Below are 18,641 nucleotides of genomic sequence, written 5' to 3' on the forward strand. Positions count from 1 at the left end.
TTTTCTTCACACTGCTGGAAATCTCCAAACTCTAACAAATGGCACTGAGATGGGCCTATCCTATGGAAGAATCTCTCCCTAAAGAGGAAATTCTAAGCACACATCAGCTTAAAATGTGTGTCTATCCTTAGCTTCATGCTGTTGTGACAAGCAGGTAGACCACAGCCACATCAGGGCAGCTATATAGTATCACCTGCCCACAGGCTACCCAAGGAAAGTGTCCTACTTCACCTTCTACCTCTTGCTGCTTTGAGATCTGAAAAATTTTATTTACTCTACTACAGAGACCAACATGCCAATAAAAGTTCCTCAGCCACGAGTAAACTGTAACTTCAACATCCACATGCCAGACATGCCACCAGGGTCTTGCTGAGTCCTTATCTCAGTGTTCATATCTTTGAACTCTCACTTAGTCTTGACCCTTAGAAACATTCACAGCAACTACAACCCTCACCTACAAACTTCACAAATAAAACATGCTAGAGCCCTGAACAAGTTCAATCACTAAACAAACTTTTTCTAGTCTTAAATCTTCAACTTACCCTAACCTACCTCTGTCTGTCTCTCAGATGATCCCTGGACAAGTCCATGCCCTCTCCTCTAATCCTGGAATTAGGAACCAAAGGAAGATGAGCGCTCTCCTCTCACACAAACACTGAATGAGGGCTGTCTTTAGATGCTTCTCCTCGGGAGGGGATTGCACCAGCTCTAGTAAGAACAACACTTTTCAGGAAGAAAAGCAAGCATTCTGAAGACAGCTGCCTCACACCCCTTCAACATCCCTCACCCCTCTCCACATTCATCTCAGAGATTCAGTTGTCATTCCCTGTGTTATTCCATAACTTCCTAAAGCTGGCAAACAGCATGCCCTGAGGACAAGGATTATCTAGCTTTGCACCTTGAAAGATACACCCACCAGATAGCTAGAGAAATTGTGCTTCATTGCTACACAGAAGCTGGGATTCCCCAGAGACAACAAGATTTGATTTCAAGCATCAAGGGACAGACTCAAAATAGATTCTTCTTGCCAAGCCCTGGAAGTCGCCAACTCACAGAACCCCACAAGGGGGTGAGTTTGAGAAGCACCAGGATCATCACTGCTTACCACATTTCATCTTAGTAGGTTTTAGGGCCAGGAATCCAAACTGGGGTTTGATTACCCCTTCAACATGCCCACCTACCTCCTCCAGACCCCATGATGGATTGTGGCTTGCTTCCACAGAAAGGGTGGCTTCCTCTTCTGAGAAGGATGTGGAGCTCTTTTCAGGTTCCGTATCTTTAGGTTGGATCCCATGTAAGTGCAGCCCATCACTGCCATAGCCAGAAGACGAAGGCAAAATGCTCATAGTTATGCCACTGATGGATAAATCACTCTGAGAAGCAGGCAGTTTGGGACCCTGCAGGTGCACCAAACCCAAACGGGCAGGCTCTATGTGCCTAGGGCCTCCCGACTGGTCCAGTGGTGAGGAAGGAACAGAACATTTGGCATTCCAGGAACCTGTCTGAGGGACACCCAAAATACTCTTGGTTCCTCCACCCACACTCCAGCCCTCTGAAAGTTGGTCTTGATTTCTTGTGTCAGTAGGGTAGTCTGTCCCAGGCAAAGTGCTGCACCGAAATCCAAGCTGAGCACCTCCTCTCTCCACCGCAATCTCTCCTTGCAAAGGAAGAAGCACAGCCCTGCTGCTGCAGGATGCTGTCCTCGGAAATTCCACCAGTTGGCTCACTGACTTCTCACAGTTCCTTTCAGCTGGGTTATCAAGCAGGTGAGCAATGACAGTCATCCCCTCTTCCAGGGAATCCCAGACCCCTCTAGCAACTGATGACTCATTCTCTAACAAAAGATGAGCAGTCTGGATCTCCCCTTGGAATCTCTCCTTCACCTGTACTATCATCCCCTGATCACCCACCTGTGAGTTGGGGGCTGAGTCCTCACGCAGCAAAATGTCTGAGGGGAGACACTCTACCCCTCCCACTCTGTCCTCTTTTCCAAGACTGGCTGTTAACTTCGTTAAGGTTTCAGTCTCTTTAATGACTCCAGTTCCTTCCAAAGGTTCTTCCTCGTGAGATGCTTCTGGAGTGGTGATTTTCTTCCCCCTCCACTTCCTTTTGAACCGAACCCTTTTCTTAGGAGATACCGGAGCCTTCTCAGGAACAGCTATTGACTCTTTCGGCCCCTTAACACACCCCAGTGAATTTCCCATTTCTTTCTGCTCCTGATCTCAGCAAAAATGCAGTTAAGCCAGTCTTGGGATCCCAGAGAAATCCCAACCTTGGCTTCATCGGATTTATGCACATTTAAAAACATGCACTATGCCGGCAATCCCTCCAATTCTTTCTCCCTCCCTCCGCGCCTCTCTCGTCTCTTCCAGCCGCTGCTGCTGCCGATTCAGACAGCCATCTTACAGGCTCAGAGCTGCAACAAGACAAATTCAAAGCATCTCACTGCAGTTCAGAAATCACTTGACCTAAAAGCAGACAGAAACCGGATTGGCTGCAGCTTCCTCTCTCCAAATATGAGGTAATTGGAACACTGCCCTCAGTAACACAAACAGAAAGCAAAAAGGAGCTAGAAACAAGGGGAGGGGGGAAATTGGGGAGGGTGAGGAGGAGGGGGAAATGTAAGAGTAAATGGAAAAGGGAGGGGAAAGGAAGAGAGGTAACGTGGAGGAAGGAGGAGGAGGAGAACAATATCAAAGAGGGAAATAGCAAGCCAGCTCAGCTGGTACCAACCAGCCAGGGGAGGGAAGGGCCAAGGAGAGCCAGGGCTGGGGAAGCTACAATTATGGCTCCCAAACTACAAAATGAAATAGATTTTAATAGTTGCACCAACGTATCCAGTAAAGGAAAATATCACAAAAGATAGACAAATTCTCCATTTCTTCAGGTCAGAATACAATTATTTTAATCAAATTTTAACCCAAAGAGAAACTAGAGCCTACTGCACACAGTGAAAAAAAGGAACACAGGTTTTAAACATCTAGTCTCATGTAGCATTTACTTCCCTCCTTTTCCCTAAAAATGGAGGGGAAAAATCTGTTAATTCTGTAGGCCAATAACATCTGGAAATTGATTTTGAGTATATGCGAAAACTCGATGGAAAAGATATTGTTTCAAGATACAACAGAGAACTCCAATAAATATATGACAGAAACATTCAGCAGTAATCATTTATGGGGTTGTTGTCACTAATAACATTTTTTTGCATACCTGTTATATGCCAGTCACTATATGAAGCTACATACATGGATTATCTCATTTAATTGTCACAGTAACTATGTGAGGTCAAAATTATCATTTAATGTTTTACAGGTAAAGAAACTGAGGTTCAAGAAAGGTGACTGATGTGCCCAAGGTTAAATACCAAGTAAGTTACAAAGCCACTTTTGCCTGAGACTTTTCATTTCGACACCATGTATGTTACGTCACCTTCTGTACTTGGTTGAATAAAATAGAAAGATCCCCTATCATTTTGAACTGGTGCCTGGACTCTGCAAAAAAGAGGCAATACTTGGGAGAAAGCTGCCAGTTGGGAGAAAGAAACTACTGACAGGAGGCACAAGTGATTTTTTTCTCAAACTGCAACAAGGAAGGAAGTCCACTCGATTTGAAAAGTTGGACTTAAAATCACCCTGTGATAGCAATTAGATTATTCCACCCTGATTTGGTCTGTATAGTATCTGACAGATTAGAAAACACTACAACTTAAAGGGCCCTGAATTGAGTGGAAGAGGTTGTTTGCTTCTTGCCTATTCTTTGTTCCTGCCCCCACCCTCTGTAGGGCTGGGGATGGAACCCAGGGCTGTATACATGCTAGGCAAGTGCTCTACCACTGAGCTGCAACCCCAAGCCCAACTTTTTTTTTTTTTTTTTTTTTAATCCTGGCTGCAAGTAATACTCCTGCCTCAGTCTCCAAAGTAGATGGGACTGGGCTGGGGATGTAGCTCGAGCGGTGGCGCGCTCACCTGGCATGTGTGCGGCCCGGGTTCGATCCTCAACACCACATACAAACAGAGATATTGTGTCCACGAAAAACTAAAAGATAAATATTAAAAATTCTCTCTCTCTCTCTCTCCCTCTCTCTTAAAAAAAAAAAAAAAAAATAGATGGGACTACAGGTGCACCACCATACTTGGCTGCAGTTGTTTATTCTATACCACAAAGATCCAGACCAAGCAGCAGAAGGAAGCAGTCAGCCTGGCTCTGTGTAAGCCCTAAAGGTTGTAGCAGCACAGCCCTAGCCACCTTTCCAGCACACTTAAACTATGTCCTCCTCAATAGGAAAGCTTGAGAAGGCCTAAAGCAACAGCTCCCTAAGCAGCACCTTCTGAGGCTGACCATGGGCTAGCAGACTACAGCAGAAAGGCACTTTTCAAGCCTTTCCCTGATGGCTGATGGCAAAGCTGCAGCGCCTTCTAATGGTCATCATAAACTATAGCAAGAAATGGAAAAGGGCATGAAAACTCAGGACAGCAAATCACTTAATTAACAAAGCTCCTGACATTACAACATGAAGTCCTCTCAGCAGCTACCTTCAATGAAGAAAATGGGAACTAGGAAACTTTTTTTTTTTAAACTAGGGATTGAACCTAGGAGCAATTTACCACTGAGTTACATCCCCACCCCTTTCATTTACTTTTGAGACACGGCTTCACTAAGTTGCAGAGGCTGGCCTCAAATTTGCAATCCTCCTGCCTCAGCCTTCCAAGTTGCTGGAATTGCAGGCATATGCCCCCACACCTGGAAACTCCAAGGCCTAAACATGAATTTTTTAAATGAAATAACAAGCAAACCAAATTCTTAACACTGATCATCTCAGGCTAGAGACTAGGTAGCTTAATATGACTACTACTGCTGTAAAGGTTCTGAGAAGCCTAGCATATCTACTTCTGTGAGCCTCATCTTTTGTAAATTTCTGCATATGCCAGGCACATTAGGCCCTCATTTCCTCCTGCTCTGGAGAAAAACTGGTCTAGGACAGGAACAGAGACTTCAGTAGCATGGAATTAAGTTCAAATTCTTAGACGCTAAGTAGTTTAACCAATTTAGTAGGTGATTCAGTTTCCTTACCTGTAAAATGTGGTTACTACCACCTACTTAATGGGATGGTAGAGAGAACTAATGAAATAATGTCTATAAAGTACTTAGCTCAATGCCTGACCTACAGTAATTCCCTTTACTTCCCATTAATTTCCAAGATAAAAGTTAAGAGATCCCCAGCCCTCAGGGGAACCTTAATATATAATACACTCTTTTTTCTTAACTGGTCTCTAAGAAAAGTAGATATATATTCCGAGATCCAAAGTTTGGGAGCTTGTTTTCCCTTCTTATGGGTTGCTTCTATATTTTTTCCTAAATTAACACTGATCATAGAACTTTTCCCTGGAAATTTTTCTCATCTAGCCTGGGCTCTAAACACATGGCCTGCTGCCTTCTAGGAAAACTGATTTGGGGTATACCTGCTCTTCATGGCTTTTCCTTTGACTTTTTCCAGTTTACCATTTATTACCCTCAAATTTTCCATAGAGAGAGTTGGAGCAAAAGAATTCATTCATTTACTCCACAAACACGAATGACATCCCATCTATATGCCAACCACTAAATGTCATAGCGCACAAAAATACAGACCTCAAGCCCAACCAGTTAAGACTACCCTTTATCTGAACTCTTTGAATTTTTTTCCTAAAGCTCAGAATGCTAAATATACATTTGTATTTAACCAATATTTGAGCAGGGTGCAGTGGCACACACCTTTAATCACAGCCACTGGGGAGACTAAGGTAGGAAGATCACAAGTTCAAGGCAAGCCTCAGCAACTTATGGAGGTCCTAAGCAATTTAGCAAGACCTGTATCCAAAACAAACAAACAAAAAAAGGACTAGAGATGTGGCTTAGTAGTTAAGCACCACTGGATTCAGTCCCCAGTACAAACAAAACAAAACAAAACAACCAAACAAACAAAAAATACTTTTGCGGGGGCTGGGGGTGTGGCTCAGCAGTAGAGTGCTTGCCTAGCATGTGTGAGGCCCTGGGTTCAATCCTTAGTACCACATATAAATAAATAAATTAAATAAATATTTAAAAAATACTTTTGCAAGTTGGAAAACTAATGTCTGACTACAAAGGATTGATAATATCCTTTAGAGGCAGGTGTGGTAGTGCACATCTGTCATCCCCAGTGACTTGAGAAGCTTAGGCAGGAGGTTCACAAGTTTGAGGCCAACTTTGGCAACTTAGATGTTTCAAAATAAAAATTTTAAAAGGTTTGGGATATAGCTCAGTGGTAAAGTGACCTGAGTTCAACCCTTAGTACATCCCCCACAAATCTGTTTAATTGTGAAGATGAATATACATACCATGATCACATACTTAGAAAAGTATATGAGCTTTTCATAAGTAAAAATTTAAAATAAAAGAGAAACCCTACCATTTAGCATATAATTAAAGCATTTTAGACACCATAAACCACCAGTCTCAGGAGTAGTAGCAAATTTTTATTTTGGAACCAGACCACCCTATTCCCTTGAGATGACAACCACCACTACATCTGCATGCACAACCTTCTTCTACATCTTCACCACTAACAACAGAAACTGGCTATAATGACTATTTTACTGATCTCCTAACATTTGACAGCTCTACTCCAGATTTGTTTGGCATTATATAGCATGTGAGCTAGGTGAGAACGGCTAATAGATATGTGCACAAGAGAAATGAAAACATACATTAACATAAAGACTGTTATAAAAATATTCATAAACATTATTTATAATAGTACCCCCCCAAAAAAACAAATGTCCATCAACTCCTGAAGAGACTAACAAAATATATATCCATACAACAGAACACTATTCAGCAATGAAAAGAAATGAAGTACTGATACATGCTACAACATGAATGAAACTCGAAAATGTTATGCTAAGTGGAAGAAGTCAGATATAAAAGATCACAAATCATATGATTCCATTTATATGAAATGCCAGAATAGAGAAAACTAAAAAGGTAGAAAATGGATTAGTGGTTACCTGACGCTAGTGATGGAAGTGGGGAATAACTGTAAATGGACAAGAGGGATTTTACTGGGATGATGAAAATATCCCAAAACTGGATTCTGGTGATGGTTACACAGTTCATAAAAAGCAATGAATTAAATAATTAAAATGGGTCAATCTTATGGAATATAAATTATATCTTAGTGAAGTTCTTGTAGCTATGAAAAAATTAAGTTGTATAAAAATGCATTTTTCTAAAATAAACCATCAACAGAATAATAACTAAAAGGTGTTTTCAAACAACCAATGGGCTGGGGCTGTAGCTCAGTGGCAGAGTGCTTGCCTCACATGTGTGAGGCACTGGGTTCAATCCTCAGCGCCACATAAAAAATAAAATACAGGTGTGCCATCCATCTACAACTACAAAAAAAAAAAAAAAAAACTATATAGAGAAAGGAAAAAAAACAGTAGAGGGGGCAGAGATGAAAGTTAGATCTCTGAATCCATTTTGTATTTTTGGGGGGTGTCTGGCGGGGTAATCAGGGATTGAACTCAGAAGCACTCTGCCACTAAGCCACATCCCAGCCCTATTTTGTATTTTATTTAGAGATAGGGTCTCACTGAGTTGCTTAGCACCTTGCTTTTGCTGAGGCTGGCTTTGAACTTATGATCCTCCTGCCTCAGCCTCCAGAGCCGCTGGGATTACAGTCATGCTCCACCACACCCGGCTGTATTCACTTTTTTAAATTTCCCTTTGGAACAATGTAAATGATTACATAGTGTAAATAAAACAAAAGGGAAAAAAGCAATCCCTAAAGACTGAAAGCAAATGAATATAACTGAACCTACTTGTTTACTGAATTGTTGGTTTAACAAAACAGAGAAATTATTTCGAATGACTTTAAAATGTTTTAAGGACAAAAGAACTGCAAAGAATTGTAAAACTCTACGTACATATTGTTAATTGTAACACTGATATTCATGTTGATTATATACAATATTTATGACTGTGTGTGGATGGAAAGGAAATAATTACATTATTGTTGTTAAAATAAAGAATTTCAGTTTAGGGGGAAAAAGAATAATATAAAGTCAAAGAAGTTAAATAAATCCCTGGAATCCTACATTTTAATCAGAAATATCACTATAAATTCATTATTTTTTAAAAAGAGATATATACAAGTATTCTCTAGCTCTGCACATACACATACACAAAAGCCCAGAAACGATGAGCAGAACCTGGCAGCACTCAGATTGTGGTAAAAAATAAGGAAATGGTTCCTTGGAGAAATTCAGAATTTCAGGCTTGAGACATGAAATACACAAAAAGAGTTTGGGACATCTCATCACACAAGAAATAAAGGAAATCAAAGAGTTATAAGGTCATGCCAAAAGATTCAGAGTTAACTTGAAAAGCTCATACTGGACAAAGACACAGCTATTTGAGTATCAGGAAGAATGATAAATATTTGATTGGAACATATTGGGTCTGTTAAAAATCTGTGAGTTGTAGAGGCACTAAAAAAAACAAAGTTCAAGGCTGTGGCTCATTGGGGAGCGCTCACCTAGCTTGTATGAGGCCTTGGGTTCGATCCTCAGCACCACATACAGATAAATAAATAAAGGTATTGTATCCATCCACAACTAAAAAGTATTTTTTAAAAAAAGATCAATACAGAAACTTTCATTGGTTACCTTTGGAGAATCTTAGGGAGTCAACTAATTATTCTAAACACTAACTAGAAGGAAAGATAGATTCATTTGTTTTGGCTTTCCCATCGGAACTATCCCTCAGGGTAGCTGATGAGGTAAAGTTCTTCCTTACAGAAGTATTCCTACTAAATAATGAAAAAGGATTAACAGAATTTGTATATCACTGTTTTTCAAATTCTAATAAAATAATGGAACTAGAAATGATGATCAGTAGCTACTAAAACTATTAGATGTATCATTAATAGGGAACATAGGATGAATGGATCCGATTAATAACACCTGAACCTAGTTACCAATCTTAACATCCCCCCAAAAAAAGACAAGAGATATTATATACATTCTGATGTGCAACAATGAGCAACCTGACAGCACTCACAAAAGCACAGCATACCACAGCCTTGCAAATAAATTTAACCTGGAAACTAGGCACTGGGGCTACAGTAAACCACCATTTTCTGGGAATTACAACACAGGAATGGATGGAGGGCAGTTTTAGGAGATATCTCACAGATCTTAATAAACGTTCTAAGACACAGACCTTATTTCTTTAACTAACTGTAAGGGGGAAAAGGAGAAAAATATAACACAACAGATAAACTGTGTTCAGATTCTGATCCAAACCCAAAACTAATTGTTTTAAAGAGGCAATTAGGAATATCTGAATATTTGATAATTTTATGAAAGTATTAATTTTTAGGGTATGATATTGCTTAGATAAAGAGTCTGTTTCTTTCAAATACACACTAAAATATTTACAGATGAAATTATGTGAGGTCTGGGATTTTCTTCAAAATAACCAGCTGAGATTTGAGAAATGGATCAGGATTTAGATGAAATAATACTTAATTACTATGAGTTAATAATTATTGAGCTAGGTCAGTGATACATGGTAGTTCTTTGTAAAACTAATTCCTCTAGTTTTACGAATGTTTGAATTTTTTCATAGCCATTATTTTTCCTTGGTGGTGCTAGGGATTGACCCCAGGGACTGGAGCATGCTGGGCAAGCATTCTACCACAGAGATATACCATACCAGCCCCATAACAAAATTTTTAATGAGAGAGAGAGAAAAAAAATTTACTGATGGAGCTGTTTAGGAAAAAAACCACACCACTACCCCCACCTCTCTGCCACAGAAAAGTTGTAATTAACTGATTCAGCATTCATTCTATGGGCCCTTAGTTGTCATCAGGGTAAACAGAAATACAGTGGATATCACCTCATGGGTAGGAGAATAACTTGGTTACTCACAGTGAGGGCAGGTTTATGGCCAATAAACAAACAAACAAACAAAAAAACCCTCCTCACACCAGGTGTGGTGGCACACCCACCCCTGTAAACCCAACAACTCAGGAGTCTGAGGCAGAAGGATGGAGTTTGAGGCCAGCCTTGGCAACTCAGTGAGACCCTATCTCAAAGTGAAAAAAAATTTAAATTATTGGCACCATAGCTCAGTGGTACAGCATTCCTGGGTTCATGCCCAGTATGGCCAAAAGAAAAAAAATTAATTTAAAAAACTCTCCTCTATTGATAAAAATTCCAAGGGAGGGGGATAACTGGGTCAAATGGTGGTTCCATTCCATACTACAGTGACATAGCCACATCAATGTTTATAGTAGCTCAATTCACAATAGCTAAACTATGAACCAACCTAGGTACCCTTTAACAGATGAATGGATAAAAAAATGTGTTATATATACACAATGAAATATTATTCAGCTTTAAAGAAGAATGAAATTGTGGCATTTGCCAATAAATGGATGCAGCTGAAGAAAATTATGCTTAGTGAAATAAGCCAATCACAAAGAACTAAAGATCGAAGTAGAATGAAACAGACATTATTATTACTGTGTGTACATATGTGAATGCATGACCAATGTGATTCTGCAACCTGTGTACTCAGGTACAGATATGTCAAGGTACTGTCATGTGTAACTAATTAAAACAAGTTAAAAAAAAAAAGAACTAAAGGTCAAATGTTTTCTCTGATATGAGAATGCTAATTCACAATGGGGAGATGAGGTAGGGAGAAATAGATGTACCTTGGATTAGACAGAAGGACTAAAAGGAGGGGAAGGGGTAAAGGAGAAGGAAGTAGAATGAAATGGACATTATTACCCTATGTGCATATATAATTACACCACCAGAGTAACTCTATATCATGTACAACCAGAAGAATGAGAAGTTATATTCCATTATGAATAATGTGTCAAAATGCATCCTAGTGTCATGTGTAACTAATTAGAACAACAACAACAAAGAATTCCAAGGGAGGGGGCTGGGGCAGTAGCTCAGTAGTAGAGCATTTGCCTGGCACATGTGAGGCACTAGGTTCAACCCTCAGCACTACATAAAAATAAATAAAAAATAAATGCCTTTAAAATAAAAAGAAAGAAAAAGAAATGTCCTTTTGAAAAAGAAAGAAAGAAAAAAAAGAATTCCGAGAGAGTGTCAGGTATGGTGGCACATGCATATAATTCTAGCAACTTGGATGCAAATTTGAGGCTAGCCTGGGCAACTTAGCAAGTCCCTGCAAATAAATAAATAGATAGATAGACAGACAGACGGATGGACGAACTATGGATGTAGCTCAGCAAAATGCCCTTTGATTCAATCCCAGTAACAAACAAACAAACAGAAAAGAAATCCAAGGGGGTAACTCTAGTCCTCCATGAAAGCCCAATAAAATTTGTGTTCCCATCCTGCCAGGGCACATTCATCAACTTCATCTTCCTGGTTCTGCATATATGTAAAGCCTGCCTGAAGACACGCTGTGATTCCATAAAAATACATTCACACATTTCTAACCCTAACCATGCTGAAGAGTGATAGCACTGGCTCCAAACCAGAACACCAAGAAACAAAACTGTTCTCAGAATGTTCTTTAGCGTCTTAGGAATTGAGACACCTGCTGTTCTGCCTTCAACCAGAAGGTGGCAGTAACTCTCTAAATAGGGGGTCACATTGGCAGCACTGTTGGGAGTCAGTACCTTAAATTATTCACTAGCCTTTTCCCAACTACTGAAGGAGTGCTCCCTTTAATCCATCACCTTAGTGTGTAGCAATTGGGGTATTGGAGAGCTTTCTGAGAAATTACTTTGATTAGTCAGGCTTAGAGTAACTTAAAAGAAGTCTGTTTATAAAAATAGTGATGTTCTTTAAAAAACAAACAAACAAACAAAAACAAAAAACAAAAAAACAACTGAGCTTTCTTTTCCAGTAGCAACTCAGACTTTAAAAGTATTTCTCATTTTAGGACGGAAGAGCAACAGGAAGGCCAAATGACCACTGTTTGTGGATGTACTATGAGGCTGTGCTTACAAGCACATGTACAAACCTAGCTACTAAGGTGCTACATTTAACCAGATTTGTTCAAAGATCATTAGAGATAATGAAAAGTCTATATCCAAGCAGGATTAGGCACCTCTTTGCCACTTCTCTAAAGTATCAAGGGGCTGGGGCTGTAGCTTAGTGGCAGAGCGCTTGCCTAGCATACATGAGGCACTGGGTTCGATCCTCAGCACCACATAAAAATAAAGGCATTCTGTCCACCTACAACTACAAAAAAATAAATAAATAAAGTATAAAACCAACATCTCTCCCCACCTCATATTCTGAGTCCCTTAAATTTTTTTTTTTTTTTTTTACTTAGCTGAACAAATAGACTTCTAATAACCAGACTGCCAAGGATAGGCCAAACCACAAATTGGTGAAAAATTCCTCCACTTCATCATGCAAATAATTAGAAAATTCTAGGGTAAAGCTTGTCTCCAAGCCAATCTTAACTCTCCTTCCAACTCCTACCCACAGAGAAGGACACCTCCATTCTGCCTCAGAAGGTAGTGCAACTTTCTAGGCTGTGTCCAAACCAAGCAACAGGAACCCCAAACTTCATAGACTCTACCTGGAAGTGCAAAATAATGGTCCAGATCAGGCCCAGAGTCAGTTTGGGATTGCCATCTGTGATGTCATCATTGCGAATATTCACTAGCTTCACCTGAAAAAGAAAGAAAAATCAGTCTCAGAGCTGAGACTTTTTGATTTTATTTTTACATATTTTCATTATTGACATATAGTTAATTTATTTTTTGGTACAAGATTCTATGAGTTAACACATATGCAGATTCATGTAACCATTACACAAAACAGTTCTATTATGCCCCCCAAAAGTCCCTTGTGCTGCCCCTGCTTTGTAGTTAAACCCTGTTGTACTCCTAAAGTATTCCATTGTATAGACATACTATCATGTGCTTATTCATCCACTGAAGGACTTATGGGTTGTTTCCAGATTGGGGCAATTATGAATAAAGCTCCAACATTCACATACAAGATTTTGTGGGAACATTTGGTTTCATTTCTGTAAGGCAAGTTTTGGGGAGTAGGAATACTGGGTCATATGGTATATATTTAGCTTATTTTTTGGTGGGGAGAGGGGGTGTACTGGGGATTGAACTCGGGAGCACTTTGGGGGAAGGATTGGATAGATAAGAAAGGTTTGAAATTTTAAGTTGGAATATAAAGAAAAGGGCTAGAATTATTGATAAAATTGTAATAAATCATGTAGATGTATCTAGTTGGGGCATTTCATTATGAGGAGATTTAACTCCTAATCTTCAACTTAAAAGGTTGATGCTTATCATAGCTTCATAATGAATTTATAGTATTGATGAGGATTAGTTTTCAAAGTGTTTTAACGGGACTAGTTCAAGGACAATTGGTATAAAGCTATGATTTGATCCACAAATTTCGGAGCATTGTCCATAATAGAGTCCTGGTCATGTTGATGTAAGTGTAGCTTGATTAAGTGGACCTGGAATTGCATCTGTTTTTAATCTAAGAGATGAGACTGCTCAGGAGTGAAGAACATCTTCAGATGAAATTAGCATTCGTACGGGTAATTCTATTGGAAGTACGACTCGATTATCAACTTCTAGAAGTCGTAGGTCTCCTGGGGCTAAGTCTGAGGTTGGAATTATGTAAGAATCGAAATTTAGATCTTCTAGTCTGTGTATTCGTAACTTCAATATCATTGGTGGCCTATTGTTTTTACTGTTAGGGATGGATCATTAATTTCGTCTATTATATATAGAATACGTAGAGAAGGAAGAACAATTAGAATAAGAAAAATAGTGGGGAGATTAGTTCAAATAGTTTCTACTTCTTGAGCATCTATAGTACTTGTATGAGTTAATTTTGTAGTTAATATTAATGAAATAATATAAAGGACTAGAGAGCTAATTAAGAAAACAATTATAAGAGTATGGTCATGAAAGTGTAAGAGTTCTTCTATAATAGGAGATGTGGCGTCTTGAAATCCTAATTCGAGTGGATATGCCATAGAGATATATAGGAATTTAACCTATGAATTAACTTTGACAAAGTTATGTAATTATTTTACTAATATCTCATGAAGAAAGTCATAATGGTTATGAGGCTAGCTTGAAACTAGTTTTAGGAAGTTCGATTCTTCCCTTTCTTGATTTAAGCTTTAATGTAAGTAGGCTCTTCATGTGTGGTAGGGCGGAGGGCACCCATGTAGTCATTCTAAGTTAGTTGGTGTTAGTTCTACAGTGAGAACTTCTCGTTTTGATGCAAATGCTTCTCAAATTATAAAAATTATAATTATAACAGCTATAAGAGAAATAAATGAGCCTATGGAGGATACAGTATTTCATGCTGTGTAAGCATCTGGGTAGTCAGAGTATCGACGTGGCATACCTGACAATCCTAAAAAATGTTGAGGAAAGAAAGTTAAATTTACTCCAACAAATATTACAGTAAAATGAATTTTAGCTCATATATCATTTAGTGTGTAACCAGAAAAAAGGGGGAATCAGTGAACAAATCCTCCTATAATGGCAAATACAGCTCCTATTGATAAAACACAGTGGAAGTGGGCTACGACATAATATGTGTCGTGTAAAACAATGTCTAATGAAGAATTAGCTAAGACAATTCCTGTTAGGCCTCCTACAGTGAATAGAAAAATGAAGCCAAGTGCTCACAGTATTGCTGGTGATCATTTAATATTTCCTCCATGCAGGGTTGCTAGTCAGCTAAAAACTTTTACTCCTGTAGGAATGGCAATAATCATGGTTGCGGATGTAAAGTAAGCTCGGGTATCTACGTCTATCCCAATGGTAAACATATGATGGGCTCATACAATAAATCCAAGGAAGCCAATGGATATTATAGCTCACACTATTCCTATGTAACTGAATGGTTCCTTTTTACCTGAGTAATATGTTACGATATGGGAATTATGCCAAATCCTGGGAGGATAAGAATGTAAACTTCAGGGTGTCCAAAGAATCAAAATAAATGTTGATAAAAGATAGGATCCCCACCTCCAGCAGGGTCAAAAAATGTGGTATTAAGGTTACGATCTGTAAGAAGTATAGTAATTCCTGCCGCAAGAACTGGAAGAGACAAGAGTAATAGTACTGCTGTAATTAGTACAGATCACACGAATAGGGGGGTTTGATATTGAGATATAGCAGGTGGTTTTATATTGATGATTGTTGTAAGAAAATTAATTGCACCTAGAATTGATGATACCCCTGCTAAGTGAAGGGAGAAGATGGTTAGGTCTACTGAGGCTCCTGCATGAGCAAGATTTCCAGCTAGTGGAGGGTATACGGTTCAACCTGTTCCTGTACCTGCTTCAACTATAGAAGAAGCGAGCAAGAGGAGAAATGAAGGGGGAAGAAGTCACATCCCCAGCCCTATTTTGTATTTTATTTAGAGACAGTGCCGCACTTTTGCTGAGGCTGGCTTTGAACTCGAGATCCACCTGCCTCAGCCTCCCAAAATGCTGGGATTACAGGCATGTGCCACTGCACCCCACACTAATCAATTCTTCTTACTTTGTCCATTAAGGCCCCTCAGGACTCCTCTAACCCCACACATAGACATTTCAAAGCTGCTTCTGCTAGTGCCCTAAACGCTTCAGCAACCTCCACTTCTACTACTTTTAATTTATTATTTTCAATAAATACTTTATTAAATGTCAATTAGGGACTATTCATTATGATGAGTGCTCAAATTACAATGTTCAATAAAATCATGTTTCCTGCCCTCACAAAGTTCATTGGGAGAGAGAAATAACAATAAAGTGATAAATGTTATTTTAGAAATTACTGTGGAAGCACACAGAAAGGCAATTTCCCAAATTAAGAAGAACTGCTGATAAGACTAACAAAAATATCCAAAAATATGCAAACTATTTAATGTCATGTTGACCCTTGCTGTTGCTTGGCAACCCCAGCTTTACCAAAAAATCTCTTACATACAGCTCACTCTAAGGAGATGAATCCTCTGGCTGCCTGATTCATCTTTCTCCCCACCACAAGCCATCTCTGTATTTTCATCCTTTTTTCTGTCCTCCCTACATCTAAGAACAAGAGTCACTTTTCTTTTCTTTCCAATGTTAATCACACCTTACAGCTGTTCTGGTTCTCATCCCTCAATTTCTGAACTTGGTTCCATCAATTAGGAAACAATGGGAGGAAGGAAGGTATGCAGAACCCAGCATGGACAGGGGAGATGCACTAGCCCACATGTCAGGAGAACTACCAATTAAAGTCTGCTCTAACTGGTATGGTTTGGGGCAGGTCATTCAGCTGTCCAGATCTCAATCTCATTATCTATAACATGAATAAACTGACAAGTAGATCTATAAGGTACCCCTACAGCTAATATTCTATGACTTCATCTCCTCACCTTCATTTTCAATCTTATTCTCTTCACTGGCTTCTCCTTATATCTAAAAATATGTTGTCTTCCTTTTCTAGGAAAGGAAAAAAACTTCTTTGTCCCTCCTAGGTCTGCTACAATTTTGTACTTTATTAAAACCAATTTTTTAAGCCACTACTGAGTAACAGCTAAGACCTTTATCTCAGGCCTGATGTAGCATTCAGGTCATTCCCTTGTTCTGTTTCCATGACAATGTAGTATTTTGTGATGCTACACATTTTTTCCCATCTTCTTTGCTGGGTTGAGTTTCATCTTCATTTTGAGCCCCAATTATGGTGGGCCCACAGGGTTCCATCTTTAGTATTCTTGTTCACGAACACTGTCCCTCTCAAGAAGGTCACGACTACTGAATAATTTATTCAACCACAATAAAATTGCAAGGTAAGACTCAGAATTGGCTCAGTCAGATTTGTCATTTTTACTAGTGGCATGCAAACATTCTTAATTCAGATACAATGTCAACTTTCCCCAGCAGAATGGGGAAAGCATGAGATGGTCTTACCTGTCGCTGCTTTAGGAAGTCCAGGGCAATCTGCACATTTTGTAGCCTGTGAAAACGCATCCTGCCCTTCTCCCGGGGCTGCAAATAAAGAAAAGGGATGTTAATTTTACTAATTTACCCACACATACTCCTTCCTCTTTCATTTCAAGGAATAAAAGATCACTCAAGAATTCCTCATGGCTGAAGCCAGGTGTGGGAGGATTACATTAAAGCACCCTTAAAAGCAGAACCTGTGTGTGTTTCACCAGGCTTTGTGTGCCCCCACCCCACGCCAAATGCCTTGTGCACCACTATGCACCTCACAAACACACAATCCTGTTTGACCACTAATGCTGAATCAGTGCTGCAGCTTCTCTATAGGTTCTTCCATGGTCATATATGCCACAGCTTGACACTGTATGTGAAGTTAATGGGAACAAAGACTGTAGCTCTGTAGCTCCCAAAATCACAGTTAAACCCTGAAGGGAAAAGACAGAAGGCCTAACTGCATACTGCACAGTAGTGGATGGAGCCAACCTTACTACAAACCTGGCCAAAGAAGCTTGACTGGAGTGAGTCAATGTCTTAACTATAAGCAATAAGGCATTATACATCCTCAAAAAAAAACATTTTTAAAAAAATTCAAAATATGGGCTGGGGATATGGCTCAAGCGGTAGCGCGCTCGCCTGGCATGCGTGCGGCCCGGGTTCGATCCTCAGCACCACATACAAACAAAAGATGTTGTGTCCACTAAAAAATAAATATTTAAAAAAAAAAAAAACCAGAACAAATAAAATCTTGATGGTGAGGGTTATTCCACATAATTAACCCAAAGAAAGTTCTTTTCTATACTCAATCTTATATGTCATACAGCCCAGGGAGAGAAGTCCTCTCCACCTGGTACCTCTGGATCAATTATTACCTATGGACAGTAAATAAATAAAGTCTGTTTGCCAATGAGTAGTGCAAGAATGGCTATCTGCCAATAAACATTTTCTTTTGCTCTCTTCCCAATGTTGCTTTTATTTTACTAAAAGTAGGATTAAAACTTACTAGGTAATTCCTAGTTCATCTGTAAATATCAAATTGGTATTAATTAAAGGCTGAAAAAAATATAAGTTGGCTCTGTGCTGAGTATCTGCCTAGAGGTAATGTTGCCCCAGGTTTCCTTTTGCAAAAAGGGAAGATAAAGATTGAAGTATCTCTCTAGGCACCCTCCAATACTTCCAAGCAACATTCCCCAAATAGCATAACCTACAGAGATGCAGAGGTCTCTCTGGGCAATAGGATAACTTATTAAGTCAAAGGTTTAAGAAATATCTTTTTAGCAAGAACCTCTTCTTAATCACTTCAGCTAAACTAATTGTGCAGACAGCTTAAAACATGACAGAGATCGCAAAACAAGATTCTGAGGAATGGGAAAGAGAGTTAAATGAAGTCAAAATATGACTTTTAAGAAGACAGGGAACTGGGATATTGTCTAATCCCTATTTCTAGAGAAAGATTATGGGTTATTATTTGGGATCTATGAGGGAAAAAAAAAAAACCAACCTTCTTCTACACATTCTAATCTTGACTTCTAATGTATCTTCCACTCAAAACAAGTAGTCTCAGAACATGCAAGTTAAATCTCTGTCCTCTACAGCAACTAAGATATTATTGACCAAGGCCAGAATATGTCCATGCAGTGAGTTTGCAA

General features: G+C 39.2%; 1 protein-coding gene across 3 annotated transcripts in view; it reads right to left on the reverse strand.

The window, feature by feature from the left end:
* The window catches only part of Macf1 (microtubule actin crosslinking factor 1), a 221,715-nt gene that overhangs the window by 188,506 nt on the left and 14,568 nt on the right, over positions 1-18,641 (reverse strand). For all 3 annotated transcript variants that reach the window (XM_076860679.2, XM_076860680.2, XM_076860681.2), the window contains exons 3-4: positions 16,963-17,040; positions 12,610-12,702 (exon numbers count right to left, since the gene is read on the reverse strand). In XM_076860679.2, coding sequence (XP_076716794.1) covers positions 12,610-12,702; positions 16,963-17,040 — 171 coding nt within the window. The remainder of the gene's footprint in view (positions 1-12,609; positions 12,703-16,962; positions 17,041-18,641) is intronic.

Source organism: Callospermophilus lateralis, chromosome 7 (genome assembly GCF_048772815.1).
Source record: "Callospermophilus lateralis isolate mCalLat2 chromosome 7, mCalLat2.hap1, whole genome shotgun sequence".
Lineage (NCBI taxonomy): Eukaryota > Metazoa > Chordata > Mammalia > Rodentia > Sciuridae > Callospermophilus > Callospermophilus lateralis.